Source organism: Lycium barbarum, chromosome 9 (assembly GCF_019175385.1).
Source record: "Lycium barbarum isolate Lr01 chromosome 9, ASM1917538v2, whole genome shotgun sequence".
Taxonomy (NCBI): Eukaryota; Viridiplantae; Streptophyta; class Magnoliopsida; order Solanales; family Solanaceae; genus Lycium; species Lycium barbarum.
Genome location: NC_083345.1, coordinates 109,179,791 through 109,195,339, shown reverse-complemented (window position 1 = coordinate 109,195,339; position 15,549 = coordinate 109,179,791). Strand labels below are relative to the sequence as shown.

The following is a 15,549-nucleotide window of genomic DNA, read 5'->3' as shown; positions in this document are numbered from 1 at the left end:
GTCATATCCTTCTCCTTTTTCTTTAAACCTAACAATTGTCACTATTGTTTACCAGAAAAAATGAAAACCACCGTCACGTTTGTTCAAATTATGCTCTCAATTTCAAAAAACAAACTAACTTATCCGCAGGTGAATTCCCCAAACAAACGTCACTTCTCATCATCTCAAGTTCAATAAATGAACAGAAAACACAAAAGGTACTGAGGGATCAAATTTGTCGGGTTTTTGAGGAAATCGATTATTATTTCTTCTTCGCATTTCTTAGACTTAGGGGGGGGGGGGGGGGGGGGGGAACCAAAGTGGAATGATTGTTTATATGTAGTTGGTGGTGTCTGTGCTCGGAAGTGATCGGAAATAGTGGATTACGGTCAACCAATGTCTTTCTCACTCCAATGACCCAAACGTCTTCTACCTTTCTTTAGATTCAAGAACTAGCAAACTTGATTTTCTTAATGTCCTAGTCAAATGTATGAATCTAATGGAACCAACAGGAAAAAACAATACTAGGGTTTCAGGGGTATAGCGCCGGTGGGAGAGTTCTAGGAAGAAAGTAGGGGTGGGCGTTCGGTTCTTCGATTCAGTTTTATCAAACTTCGGTTTGGCTATTTCGGTTTCAGTTTTTTGAAGGTGGACACTGAATAACCAAACTAGCTCGGTTCGGTTCTTTCGGTTTCGGTTTTTTGAAGTTTGGTTCGGTTCGGTTTCGGTGTTTTCAATTTAGTTTTTTTGATATGATATTAAAAGTGATTCTATTTACACTAATTCATATTCTCAAAAGTAACAAAACATAAAACTAACAAATCAAAATCAAACAAAAAGGATACACAAGAATAGCAAACCATAACCATAATATAGGATTACTAGGTGTTATATACATACAGTAAGAATAATTAAGAAAACACATAAAAGACATACATAATCCTAAAGACACATTCTCTAGTCACCTTTCTTTGTTAAAGATATTTGATTTTTTCAACTGAAGTGGAAAATTAGGGATACAAAAGCAAAAGAGAGCTTATTACAATTAGATTTTTTTTTGGCTTAAACTTAATGGGTCTGGACTATTTTAATTTTTTGGGGTAATGTATAAATTTCGGTTCTTCAGTTCGGTTTCATCAAAGTTCGGTTCGGCTATTTCGGTTTCAGGTTTTTGAAGGTGAACACCAAACACCGAACCAAACTAGTTCGGTTCGGTTCTTTCGGTTTCGGTTTCTTGAAGTTCGGTTCGGTTTGGTCCGATTTTTCGACTTTCGGTATTTATGCCTAGCCCTAGAAGAAAGGGCAAGGAGTGGTGGGGTAGGTGGGGTGGGGTTTAGAAAATAGGTATTTTTATTTATTTTTTACTGAAAAATAGTTTTTTCTTTTCTTTTTCCGAGTAATTTATTTTAAATTATTATTTGCACTCAAATGCCACATGTCATCTTTTTAATTAGTCACCGTGTCACATCACCAACAAGTGTATTACACACACTTTGTAATTTTAGCTGATTGAGCGAAAAGTGTCTAATAATACAAATTTTGAGCAGTGTAAGTGTTCAATAGGTAAAAGGATTAGTTGAGGTGTCTAAGTGAAGAATGTTGTCAACCACAGGTGTCTTCCAATGGGTTCAGCCCCGGATCTTTATCCGAAAATGGGATACATTGGACGGCAAATCACAAAGCCTCCATCACTGACAAAAAAAAATTCTAATACCAAACAGTAAGATGCGAGACTAAGCAATTAACCATTGTAAGCTAGGAAAATAAAATGAAGTTGAATCGACTCTAAGCTTTCGTTCCTTTTTTCATATACTAATTTTCTGATTCCAATATGCATTTAATTTTCTTGTTAATTGCCAGACTTTGTATTTCTTCTTCTTTTAATTCTTGTTAAAAGAGAAATTAAGAGGAAATGAGGGTAAAATAAAAGGTCTTGATCAATATTCTCTCCGTTCATTTTTATTTGTCCAGTATTCCAAAAATAGATTTTCACTTTTACTTGTTACTTTTAGCATATTAAGATAAGACAAATATTTTTTTCCTGTTTTACCCATTATATTAATTACTCACTTCAAAATATTTTTGAAACCCAATAAAAATATGTATCAATTAATATGGGTACATTGTAAATTATGCACTTCATTTATTATTTCTTAAATAGCGTAAAAAGTTCAAAGTGGACAAGTAAAAGTGAACGGAGGGAGTATATTTTTATTGGGTCCGGTTAATAATATGGTTAAAATTGGTACTTCTTTATTTCTTTCAATTTTGGCTTTAAATAAAAATTTCATGTCAATAGCATTTAATTAAAAATCACTTAAATAGGTTGGGTGACTTTGTAAGTAAAACACTAATAGTTGAGTGACTTTCTGAGTGAACAAGCCATAATTGAGTGACTTTGTGGTTAAAAAATAAAATTGAGTGACTTTCTGAGTGAACTAATCATAGTTGAGTGATCATCTGAGATATTATCCCTTATTTTGTGCTAGTCTTTAATTTTTGTCCCTCATAACAAATAGTAACTTTTTTTGCGGGCATAAATTTATATTCCACATCATAATATCTCACAAGTTATGTATTTTTTTGCGCAGATTGCCCTTCTTTTGGGGTGGTCTTTAAATTTTGCCCCCCATATTGCTGGTCTTTAATTTTTGCCCTTCGCGTTGCAACCCTGAGCTTCGCGCAGAAATTATGAGGTTCTGGGTTCGAACCCCCGCTCAAGCATAATTAAAAAACAAATCGCAAGGCAAGGTTTGGGTCGCGTGTATGTCGTACCCGACATACACTTGTTAAGGAATAACCAAAGTTATGTCGGACCCGGCATACTCATGCCTTTTGGGAAGACTTGTCATAAGTATGCCGGATCCGGCATAACTTTGGTTATTCCTTAACAAGTGTATGCCGGGTCCGGCATACTTATGGACAGACTTTTCGTTAAGCCTTAACTAAAAGTCTTTTCCTAGTTATGTCTTATGGGGCAGACTTTTAGTTAAGGCATAACTAAAAGTATGCCCCATAAGGCATAACTTTTCCTTAAGACATAGACTTATCCTTATAAGGCAAACTTTTAGTTATGCCTTAAGGAAAAGTTCCGCCTTATGGGGCATACTTTTAGTTATGTCTTATGGGACAGACTTTTAGTTAAGGCATAACTAAAAGTATGCCCCTAAGGTAGAACTTTTCCTTAAGGCATAAACTTTGCCTTATAAGGCGGAACTTATAGTTATGCCGGGTCCGGCATAACTTTAGTTATTCTTTAAGGAAAAATTCCGCCTTATGGGGCATACTTTTAGTTATGTCTTATGGGGCACACTTTTAGTTAAGGCATAACTAAAAGTTTACCTTGAAAAGTAAGTGTATGTATATATATATACACTTACTTGCCTCAAGGCAAAGTCTGCCCCCATCGACAGACTTTTGGTTAAACATAACAAAAATTCTACCGGGGGGGCATAGCGAAATTTAAACTCTGTCTTGTGAATTTTTTTAAAATTTTTGACTGATTGGGGGTTCGAACCTGAAACCCATGGATTCTAGCCGAAGGGCAAAATTTAAAAATTACAAATATGAGGGGCAAAATTTAAAGACCACCCAAAAGAAGGGCAATTCTGCGAATTGCCCGTATGCACCACATCCTTAAAGAACTGATGTCCACTAAGCATAAGTTCAATTGCTAAAGGGCAAAAATTAACCACCAGCCCATTTGAAAGGCAATTCGCGCAATTTCTACGATTAGGTACACACAACCTAATAATTTTGACACTCACATTGTCTTTTGGTTTCTCATTCGTTGTTTGATATTCTCTTTGAGCTCGATTAATTTGTATTCCTCAGAAAATCTCACTGTTAAGGTAAAATGCTTCCTACTAAAAACATATCCATATGTAGGTCTCAAATTTAATTAATAATGGAGAAATACTTACCACTCTACTACAATCTTTTGATAGTTTTTTGCAGTCATTTCTTTTACTTTTCTTTAATTGTTTTACATGGGTGAATTTCAGGTATATATAGTCAGTTGAGATACTATATAAGCACGTTCCTCATCTTGAAACAATTAAAAATTATTTGGTTTGCAAACAAGTTAATATATAAAGATAAAAATAAGAATAAGTTATTAATAATCCTTAGATTATTATATTTATCGTCGAATTTTTGTTTTGTATATAAAAAGTTTATCGATATTGTATTAGCTATTTGTATAATCATATGTGATTCACATAATTCACATTCATGTTTTTGCGCGGATTGCCCTTCTTTTGGGGTGGTCTTTAAATTTTGCCCTTCAAATTTGTGGTCTTTAAATTTTGCCCCTCATATTTGTGGTCTTTAAGTTTTGCCCTTTGCTTGGAAAGGTGGGCGAATACATGAAGTTCTGGGTTCGAACCCCCGCTCAGGCATAAAATAAAAAAATAATTTCGCCAAGCAGGACTGGGGGAGTGTATGTCGGATCCGGCATACAATCTTTAAGGAAAAGCTAAAGTTATGCCGGATCCGGCATAACTAAAAGTCTGCCCATAAGGCAGAATTTTTCCTAAGACATAGTTTAGTTATGCCTTATGGGGCAGAATTTTAGTTAAGGCATAACAAAATTATGCCCCATAAGGCAAGAACTTTTCTTAAGGCATAGACTTTGCCTTATAAGGCAAAGTTTAAGTTATGCCTCAAAAAAAAGTTCCGCCTTATGGGCATACTTTTAGTTATGTCTTTGGGGCACACTTTTTAGTTAAGGCATAACTAAAAGTTTATCTTGAAAAGTAATATATATATATATATATATATATATGCTTCAAGGCAAAGTCTGCCGGAGGGGGCAGACTTTTAGTTAAACACAACTAAAAGTCTGCCTTAACTAAAAGTCTGCCCCCTCCGGTAGACTTCTAGTTAAACACAACTAAAAGTCTGCCGGAGGGGGCATGGCAAAATTTAAACTTCGCCTTATAAGACAAACTTTTAGTTATGCCTTAAGGAAAACTTACGCCTTATGGGGCATACTTTTAGTCATGTTTTATGGGGCACACTTTTAGTTAAAGTATTACTAAAAGTTTACCTTGAAAAGTTAAAAAAAAAATACGTATATATGCTTCAAGGCAAAGTCTGCCCCCTCCGGCAGACTTTTAGTTAAACATGACTAAAAGTCTGTCGGAGCGGGCATAGCGAAATTTAAACTCTGCTTTGCAAATTTTTTTTAAATTTTGACTGAGCGGGGGTTCGAACCCGGAACCTATGGGTTTTAGCCGAAGGGAAAAATTTAAAGACCACAAATATGAGGGGCAAAATTTAAATACCACTCCAAAAAAAGGGCAATTCTGCGAATTGCCCATTCACATTAAACAATTAAAAATGGAAGGCATAAGGTGGGTTTCAAAGTCAGAGTTTCAAACTCTGCCTTAAGGTAAAAAAAAAAAATGCTGGAATTTTACAAACCTCTGCCTTAAGGCCATTTGCCTGCCTAATTTTGACTAAAAGTTTGCCTTAAGGCATCCAACTTATGCCTTACGATTTTTTTTTTTTTAGCTGAGCCTGGGTTCGAACCCAACACCTCGGGGTATTAAGCGAAGGCTAAAAATTAAAGACCACCAATTTGAGGGACATTCGTGCAAATTACCCAACAAATTTCTGATGGCCATGTAGTGTCTTTTTCCCAAGAAAAATTCTCTTGATTTTGGACTATAATTTTGTTTAAACCAATCACATACAATCTTCCTTAAAACATGGTCTGAATTTTTGTTGGTGAAATTGTCAACGATTCCTCTCCCTAACCATGGAATTAAGTTGGAGAGACCGGGGGGTTGATGGATACATGGAAAGCGAAAACGAGACCAGTGCCACTATATATTCAGATCATTTAATTTAAGGGATCGGACTGGTGGAGCATGTCAATTTAATAATTAATTAAAATGAATATTTTTTTATTTTTGAAAAAATAGGCTTTATTTTTTTTCTTTTCACATAAGCAATTATCAACCGAAAATATTACCTGAATTGGTTGAGTAACTTTTCTGTTAAAAATTGAAAAAAGTGATATTTGAAATAATTTTCATAGTTGAGCAACCTTTCTATTAAAAAAATAATAATTAAAAGATGACTTTTGAGATAATTTGTCTTAGTTGAATGACTTTTATGTTAAAAAAATTAAAGAAGGACTTTTGAGATAATTACTAGTATTACTTAATTGACTGTATCTGTGTGAGGAATCAAGTTGGGTTTCCTTCTTCGTAGTTGGGCAAAAGAACCATCAATGATGTCGTGGATGAATGAGATTTTCCCGCCTTATTCTTCCCGCCTTATTCAAAGATATCAGGTTCGAGCTGAGAATATAAAAAACCCTAATATTTAGTGAATTTTCCATGAATAGATCCAACGCGACACGAATTTAAATTAGTCAAGCTGGTGAATCTTGAATACCAAATGATTAAACTAAAAACAAATGGGCAAAAGAGAATATTCGAATAATTCTTGGCCAATGAATGATTGGCCGGTGAATAACAAAAGTGAGTGGGATCCCAGGACGAAACCACAGAACCACACACACCTCACCACCACATCCCTTAATAAACAAAATCGAGAAAATGACAAAAACGGTTCCTTATGTTTGAGGGTAGCTCAAATTAGTTCATGAAGTATGCACTGAACAGTTTTGGTTCTTTAAGTTTGTTAAAAGCTAATACTTTTAGTCTCCGTCAAATACTCTGTCCGTTAGTTTTGACGGAAACTATAAAAAAAAAAATGAATTAGTGGGAACTCACATTTAGAATTACAATTCTTGTAATTTCTATAGTATTTCTTATTTATTTTTAGTATTTGGTACTCTCTCCGTGTCAACTTAAGTGTCTTACTTTTTTTTTTGGTCTGCCCCAAAAAGAGTATATCTTCCTGTATTTAGTAAGTTAGCAATTTCAAACATACTACATGACAAGTTTATAACCACAAGATTTAAAGGACATTTTAATACATTATATACATATTTAATAAAGGACTACAAGATTCATATGTCTATCTTTATTTCTTAAATTTTGTGTCTAATCAAACTAAAACACTTAAATTGGGACGGAGGGAGTACAACTTTTCGATGTGTAATTTTTGCTATATTTTATACTCCATCCTTTAGTATCTAGTGCACATTTTAGGATTTGACGGGACTTTCTCGATGTTTATGGTTAAATCTTTTTTCACCACTGTTTCTATCAAATCTAACAAACATAAATCATTAAATATTCGATGGAGCTCAATGTTGTTAACCTTTTGCCAACTTAAAGGACCAAAACTGTTTCAATGCATAGTTAAGGGACTATTTTGAACCTACACTCAAATATAAGGTACCATTTTTGTCATTTTCCCAAACAAAATCCATTAAATTAGAAAGTCCTTTTGTATACTCCAAGATAGTGGGAAGTTCAAGATTTTCATCATTTGCAATTTCATTATATCTGAAAAAACTATATGACAGCTCTGCTTTCTTTTTGCAGTGTTCCTTCCAATGTACTTACCAAGAACAAACAGTTTTACACTTCAAGAAAGAATCTTTCCAAGATTGCCACGTCAGTAGTTCCTAGGATGTCTTTGTCTCCATCAAAAACTTCCAACCAACAGAAATGGTAACTCCTTTTTTTTTTTTCAATTCAAAAAATATAAATTGTTAGTATTGAATTATTGTTTTTTTTTTGGGATGTATTTGAATTGCATTATTACTCTGTCTGAAAGCTTAATTTGTTAGAGATGCACACTTTATATACTAGGGTGTGTTTGGTATGAAGGAAAATGTTTTCTTGGAAAACAATTGGATTTCTTACTTATTTTCTAGTGTTTGGTGAGTAAGAAAAAAAATATTATTTCAAGAATATATTTATGTAATCTAGCAAAACACTATGGTAGTGGGATGGGGTGCGGAGTGGGATGGTCAAGGGGTGAGGGTTGGTGGCGTTCGGCGGGTGGGGAGGAGACAATGAACTTGGAATGCCACTTATGGCACTTGTTCTTTCTACTTTCATTCAGGAAGCCATTTTAAGGAACTTGTTTCCGTAGAAAAATGTTTACATTTTGACCAACCAAAAAAAGGAAATTGGAAAACTTTTTCTGCAAAATGTTTCCTTCCATACCAGACAGACCCTTATATATGCTTATGTCTTTAATACGATTCCTCACGTGCCCGGCCTTTTTTATTTTTCATGGATCAAGCTGGTCTAATATTTTTCTATAATGGGTAACAGTGTCAAAATTCACCCAACACGATCCTCCAGGGTGAACATGAATCGAGGATCGACCATGGGCGAAATTCCCACCAATGGCTAAGATGTTCAGTCGACTCCCTCCCCCTTTGTGGGGGTCCCGACCCCTATGACAACAACAAGAAAAACAACATACCCAGTGTAGTCCCACAAGTGAGGTCCGGGGAGGGTGGTGTATACGCAGCCTTACCACTACCTTGTGAGGGTAGAGAGGTTGTTTCTGATAGAGCCTTAGCTCAAGTAACGTATATCAAAAACAGAACAAAAGGGAAATACATAGTGAAGAAGCCTCGTCGAAAAGGGAGGAGGAAAGAGGCCCTGGTGAACCATCATGATTAGGGATAGCTTTGCTGCCTGACAATATGGAGTATTATGATGAAGTTTAAACCTAGGGAGCTCTAACTGTTCTGATATTACATTGAATTGTGCTACCACTTTATCTAAAAAGATTAGACTGCCAGAGAGAGTATACACTTATATATGCTTAAATATATCTTAGTTCAGCAGAACTAAGGAAGCTTAATATGCGGAACCAGCTTGGCTTAATGTAAATACTGATTGTCAACCTAGTTTTACTTCAAAATCAATTGATGGCTTGACTGAGTTGAGGAATGTCCTTATAAAAAGGCCTTTCTATCTAATTATGTTTTTCAGTAACAAAACCAAAATAGTTTAGATGAACAAGAGTCAGAAATTGTTTATATTGTTTCCATAGTGTTTATTTTGCACTTCGTAGATCAAAAAAGTATGTAATGTACCAAAGTATGGCAGAGCCACTCAAGCTAATTTTTGAGCAGGAAACAATATTGACATCTTTGACTTGTAAATAATTATTGTACTCATCTTAGCAGGATACATAAGCGAAAACAAGATTGTAACTACTCACTCAAAACACTCATTCAATCCAATACGCAGTATCATATTGCATATTTTTCGACAATTTCTGCAACTTGTGTCTAGTTCTATTTATTGCAATAGCGAGGCAGAAATTATTTAGTTCGGATTTTTCTGGTAAAAAAGAAGATAGGATTCCTGATTATTCAGACAAATAGAAATACCGCAAATAAGGCCATTGCAACACCCATCAAAGGAGTAGTTCCCCACCCAGGAGCTACTTTACCATATTCCGAATTCAGTGGTTTAGAAGACCGCTGTCCTATCCATTAGACAATGGATGCTTTTCATTCTGATTTTTTTTTTTCGTATTTTAACTTTTTGTTTGAAATTTGTTTCTTACCATAATGACTTTGTAGTATATTTTCTGGCATCTATATGAAGAATTGGAACTTCTGTGTCTAGCATATATATAGAAAAGTGGATTTCTGTATGGCATTGCTTCACTTACTAAACGTCCGTTTTCCTGGAAGCAGTAAATGTTCATTAGCAGTTGATGCTCCATTGGAAGCAATATTATTCGATATTGATGGAACGTTATGTGATTCAGATCCTATCCACTACTATGCCTTTCGAGAAATGCTTCAAGAGGTTGTATTGCCTTGTCCTTCTGCTATGATCAGTTCCAACTCTGTGCTATGAAATCGAGGAGATAGTTTTTGTTTAACTAAAAGTTTTTATTTCAATCAGATAGGTTTCAATGGTGGAGCACCTATAAGTGAGGAGTTCTTCATAAAGAATATTAGCGGTATGCATAATGATGAGCTCTGTCGTGTCCTCTTCCCAGATTGGGATTTCGAGAGAGCTATCAAATTTATGGATGATAAGGAAGACATGTTTCGAAGGTAAGCTAGTACTGCATCACCAACAGACAACAAGTCCATCAATCAAAACGAAGTAATGACAAAAATGGTCCCTTATGTTTGGGTAGGTTCCAAATAGTCCCTAAAGTATGCTCTGAACAATTTTGGTCCTTTAAGTTTGCCAAAAGTTAACACTTTTGGAATCCGTCGAAGTTTTAATGAACTTTGTATGTTAGATTCGTTGGGAACTGTGAAAAAAAGAGGATTTAGAGGGAACTCACATTTGGAGGGTCAGTTTCTGCTATTTTTTATCTCTTTCTAGAATTTGGAGCATTTTTTCCGGTGCAATTTCTTCTATTTTTGGTCTACTTTTTGGTGTCTAGTATAGTTTTTTGTGTTGCAGTTTCTAAGATTTGATGAGACTTTCCCAAGTGTTTTTGATTAAATCTTTGTTTTCACAATTCCTGTCAAATCTAGCAGACAGTTCATTAAATATTTGACAGAGACCAAAAGTGTTAACTTAAAGGACCAAAACTCTTCAGAGCATACTTTAGGAACTATTTTGCACCTACTCCAAAACAGCATCAGATTTTCCAGTATATGACCGATAAATAGCATGATTCGGATCAGAATCTATCTAAATTGCATAACTTGGCACACTAGGCCGAAACCTATGAGTTCTTCTACAGAACCAGCTAAATTACATTAAATAAAGTATACTCGCTTGCTATAATATTTTGAAACCAATCCTAACAACATCTCTGTGAAAATCCACAGAATTGCATCAGAACAGTTAAAACCATTGGATGGCCTTGAGGAGGTATGCAAATGGATCGAGAACCACGGTCTGAAACGAGCAGCTGTCACTAATGCTCCGAGACCGAATGCTGAGCTGATAATCTCAATGCTAGGGCTTTCGGATTTCTTTGAATTACTTGTCATCGGAAGTGAATGTGAACGAGCAAAACCTTTTCCAGACCCTTACTTGAAGGCTCTTCAGGAACTTGGAGTATCTCCTAAGCACGCATTCGTTTTTGAGGTATGGGAAGCACATAAAATCTATATGAGAGAAGTGCATAAACAAAAATTTTTGGAGAACAACAATATGTTTATTTTTTGTTGTTTCTTTTTCCACATGAGCAGGATTCTATTTCTGGAATAAAAGCTGGAGTTGCAGCTGGCATGCCGGTTGTAGGTTTAGGTCTAAGGAACCCCGAAAATTTACTATCGGAGGCTGGGGCAACATTTGTTATCAAGGATTTCAAGGACTCAAAGTTATGGGCAGCTCTAGAAGAGTTGGAAACAGAAATTCCTGCAGGAAAAATCAAAACATGAGTTGGAAGCTGGTGATGTAGACTATGTTGCTCGGACTTTTCAAAAAAAGCCACTAGGTGGGTGCCAGATCCTCCAAAAGTAGTGCATTTTTGGGAACCCGACACGGGTGCGGCAATATTTTGAAGAGTCCGACAACTTCGAGCAACATAGGATGTAGACCGTTATAGCAGCATAAAGGTCATTCTTTTCCTTGAAATTCTTTTATTCAACATCTAAACAAACTTCATAGTGGTTTGTGTTATGTCCACTACTATCGATTACCTCATGTTGTTGTTTGTGTAATATTACTCTCTCTATCTATTTTGTATGACACTTCTTAAAAAAAATTGGTTCTTTGGTTCCAAACAGAATGACACATTTCTATATCTGGAAACTCTTTAAGGGTACTTTTAGTAAGCGTCAAAAGTCCTCCTTTCTTAAACTCAATGCAGAGTCAAACACCGGCATGTATAATGAAAAGAATTAATGGAGTTTTTATTTATTTTTGGTTGAGTATCTTTATAGCAAAATTATTAATAGTCATCTATCTTTTCTTGTTCTTTATGGTATTTGGTGCTTTCTGGGCAAAAACAACATTTAATTTATTAAACTGTGCCTCTATTTTATCGTTTTCTTTTTGACTCTGTAGATCTCTAGTTGGGACAATCGAATGGTCATGATTGGAAAATGGAAATGCTGTTCATGTCAAATTACTAATCATGAAATAGTAATGAAATGTTATTCATCTCAAATTACTATTCATGACTAGTAGTGGAAATGTTGTTCACACATCCGGATTCTATCATCATTCAAGAGACAGAGGACATTAGAAGCAGAAAATGTTTAATACACAACAAAGAATTGAAAATACATTAAATTAAAGCTCCAAAATCATCCGTGGAAATGATTTATTTTTGTCTTTGACTAAAACATGTCTCTGTCATAAACTTATGACCTCTATCTACTAACGGATCACTTTTTATTCCAATCTGGCGTTTGCATTTCAAATTTGTTCATTCGTTCATGGGAGTTCTCTAGTAGCGGATCCAGGATTTTGTCGCAGTGGCTGAGTTATCCGTCGTATGCCAGCTCCAGGAGCTGTGGGGTAGTTCTTCATGCCTAACAATCTAGCTAATACATTAGGAATAAGCCCATGAGCGAACTCCAGAAGTATCACCGTCTGCAATGGTTCGTCCCTAGTGCCTTTGAACGAACTGAAAGGCCACTATTCAACTCCCTCTGAGGTTTGAACCGCCAACCAACTCTTTTGATTACGTGTGACACCCTTACTGCCACTCTATAAAACGTACATGCGATTTCACCTCATGCGGCTTCCCATTCAACTCTTTCGGTTTAGAAAAGTTTTCATTCAGAAGTTCAGAACTAAATCAGGTTTTAAAAAGGAAAAGAAGTTGGTATGTTTCAAATTTATCGACTTCAAATGTACTCCAAAAACTCGTTCTCAAAAACTAATCCAGCATAATATCGCTCCAAAAAAAAAATCCAATTATTGGTGGTGTTTTAGATTTGTTTCTGGCTTTGATTTACTTTACAAAATATTTTTGGAGAAAAGTTTTGCATTGGGACCACCGTTTGAGAATAAGATTTCGGAGCACTTGTTTTACTTTTTTCCAATTAACTAATTGTTTTGGTCCAAAAGATTTTGTTCGTTTTCAGAAAATTAATATGTTATTTTACAATCAACCACACTTCTTACACTTTTCAAAAGCTAAAGCAACTGTAATGCAAATTGAAATGATACCTCAACGAGATTAAGTGCCAAATCCAGTTTTCAGCTGCTTGAACATTTTACATTGTCTCGATATCTACGGAATCATGTTTGAGAAATTCAGAAGTAGTCTGTTAATTTATAAAGTTTGTAAGCCCTTTAAAAACTTGTGTCTTCATCTAGTATGCCATCTGAAGGAAAAGCCTCTTAGTCCAAGGAGCAGAGATCCTAGAAATCCTCCAAGGGTTTTGCCATAATAGATTATGGTTCAAGAGTCTTGGAAAAAGACTCCATGAATAAATTTGTTATTCCCATAGCGCCACATGGTATGCCAAACACGATGAAATATGTGCACTAGCCATGCACCTTCAATAACAACATACCCTATATATTCCCACAAGTGGGGGCTTGGGTGGGTGGGTTGGGAGGGGAATGTATGCAGACCTTACCTTACCTTACTTTTGTGGGGTAGAGGTTATTTTTTATAGATCCCCAGCTCAAGAAAATCTCATTTTTCCAAAAATGTTTGAAAGAGATGCAAGAATAAAAGCTAATATAAAAATATAGAAGACAGAAAAGTACCAACGGTACAAAAATCGAAGATAACCAAAGTAAGGAAAACCATCACCATGAACTTTAATTCTCAAAATTTATCCCGTTTTATTTTGTAGTATTAATTTTTGGGGGGACGACGTGAATAGTAAGGATAACCATGAACTTTAATTCTCAAAATTTATCCCGTTTTATTTTGTAGTAATAATTTTTGGGGGGACGACGTGAATACTTTATTGTCCAAGTCAAAATGAGTACACAGAACTATCAGAACTTCCAACACTTGTACACAACATCTACATCAAAGGGCAATTTATAGTACATTTGTGCAGCAAGAGCCCAGAACATTACATCTGCATTGACGATGCTCAAAATCAGAATGGAAGGAGGAGAAGGGCATTTATTCCCTTTTACAGACAACCAAGTTATGGACCACTCAATAAAAGCTATAATACCAAGAAGTCATCGGCCGATCAAATGTTGAAGAAAGGGATATTACTGGATGCTAAATTAAACATGATGCCATCGTGTCCCAAAATGTACATGATCGCTGATCCACCACGCCCTCGCTGATGTTGCGAGAAACATGAAAAGATGAAGCTTTGCTAGCCGCTACAGATAATCAATCTTTCTTGTAAACCAGTGTTGGATAATCTGGACTCCACATATTGTTCTCCACGAACTCAGATATTTGTGCCTGAAATAGAGTTCCACCAATTAAAATTCCCAAGTTTTGAAATAATATTAATGTAGGCAATTACTACAACCAGCAGAACAAACTTCTCGAACGGTCAAAAAAGTTTTTGGCTTTCCTTAGTTGTAGTTCAATTACATGCTGAATAAAAGCACAGCAGGTATCACATAAGCGGAGGAGACCTTGACAAACGATGGAACATGATAATCCTAACAGAGAGCCAAACCAGTTGAATAAATCTGAATGGATGAATGAGAGAAAGTGCCTTGGGAGGGCTTCCTTGGTATTTCAATTTCTCTCAGGAAGCAAGAAACAAAGTAGCACCTACAAACCTGAGCATACCGTTGGAAGAGGGTATTTTTATGATGATTACGCTACTCCCTTCCTCTAAAAAAGATTTTCGTTCATTTTCTAGAATTATGAAAGATGTACTTTTATCACAGTGGTCAAGATCCCATTATGGTGGAACATTTTATTAGCCAGCTTCTAAAAATTGAGGTGATTGAGCCAAAGGCATTTATATAAATATGCGGAATGGCCTTTATGAAGTAGGTAATACGTGCAATAGCACGTCGAACATATCTCTGTAGTGTAGTGTACTAGTTCATGCTCGAGTCCTTTTTTTTTTTTTTTTTTTTTTGCAGATCCTTTTAATTTCCCCATGAGTATCACATTATCCCCCAACTAAGATGCTCTAACTCAGAGTTTGATTCTTTTGTACTTCATTCTTTATGGGCAATAATACAATAGAATTCATATGCTGCTTATACAGTTCCCTTAACCTTACTGTTATGTTTCTCTATTTCATTTCATACTATAGATTCTTTTTTCTTCTATAAATATAATCATAAAGCATCAAATTCAAACTCAAGTTTCAATCAATCCACTAGACCTAGTCAGATGGGGTTTAGTTAGCCCTAAAACCCATTTTATAACATAGTATCAAAGTCAGACCTATCGATCTTGATTTACCGGATGTTGGACTGCCATGTTATATTGTCCACACTCTACACGTCCAGTCCTGGGCGTGCTGAGGTTGGGGGTGGATAGGACTTAGGAGTCAGAAGTCTCACATAGGTTGTGCGGTGGGTCAGAAGTCTCACATCAGTTGTGCGATAAGTAATTGGTCTTCTTATATGGTATTTAGGCAATCCTCGCCTTGTGAACTAGCTTTTGGGTTCGGTTGTATGAATTCTCTATATCCATTTGTTCTATTTAGCACCATTCCAACACTAAAATTATCTTACTTCTGAGGCAAATAGGTTCTCAGATGTCACACTTATCCCAAAACCAATAGCTAGTTCAATCCTAATTAATAGGTATGGCGAATATGAATTCTTTACTTAAAGTGTGTTC

General features: G+C 35.6%; 2 protein-coding genes across 2 annotated transcripts in view; one reads left to right on the top strand and one right to left on the bottom strand.

Annotated features, from left to right (window-relative positions):
- The first annotated feature begins 7,350 nt into the window (after positions 1-7,350).
- Positions 7,351-11,748, top strand: LOC132609359 (haloacid dehalogenase-like hydrolase domain-containing protein Sgpp). Its single transcript, XM_060323314.1, has 5 exons — positions 7,351-7,577; positions 9,578-9,692; positions 9,792-9,946; positions 10,682-10,943; positions 11,048-11,748. The coding sequence occupies exons 1-5, from the start codon at positions 7,423-7,425 to the stop codon at positions 11,237-11,239; spliced, it is 879 nt and encodes a 292-aa protein (XP_060179297.1). The 5' UTR covers positions 7,351-7,422; the 3' UTR covers positions 11,240-11,748.
- A 2,016-nt stretch (positions 11,749-13,764) lies between these two features.
- LOC132609358 (NAD-dependent malic enzyme 62 kDa isoform, mitochondrial) overlaps positions 13,765-15,549 on the bottom strand; it is a 36,045-nt gene continuing 34,260 nt past the window's right edge. The window contains exon 19 of the mRNA XM_060323313.1: positions 13,765-14,196. Within this exon, the coding sequence (XP_060179296.1) occupies positions 14,122-14,196 (75 nt within the window). The 3' untranslated portion in view covers positions 13,765-14,121. The remainder of the gene's footprint in view (positions 14,197-15,549) is intronic.

Excerpts from the sequence above, each read along its gene's own strand:
- LOC132609359 (XM_060323314.1), top strand. The coding sequence starts at position 7,423 with ATGACAGCTCTGCTTTCTTTTTGCAGTGTTCCTTCCAATGTACTTACC. Across the intron at positions 7,578-9,577 it reads ACTTCCAACCAACAGAAATG|TAAATGTTCATTAGCAGTTG; the intron begins GTAACTCCTTTT and ends TCCTGGAAGCAG. Across the intron at positions 9,693-9,791 it reads TTCGAGAAATGCTTCAAGAG|ATAGGTTTCAATGGTGGAGC; the intron begins GTTGTATTGCCT and ends TATTTCAATCAG.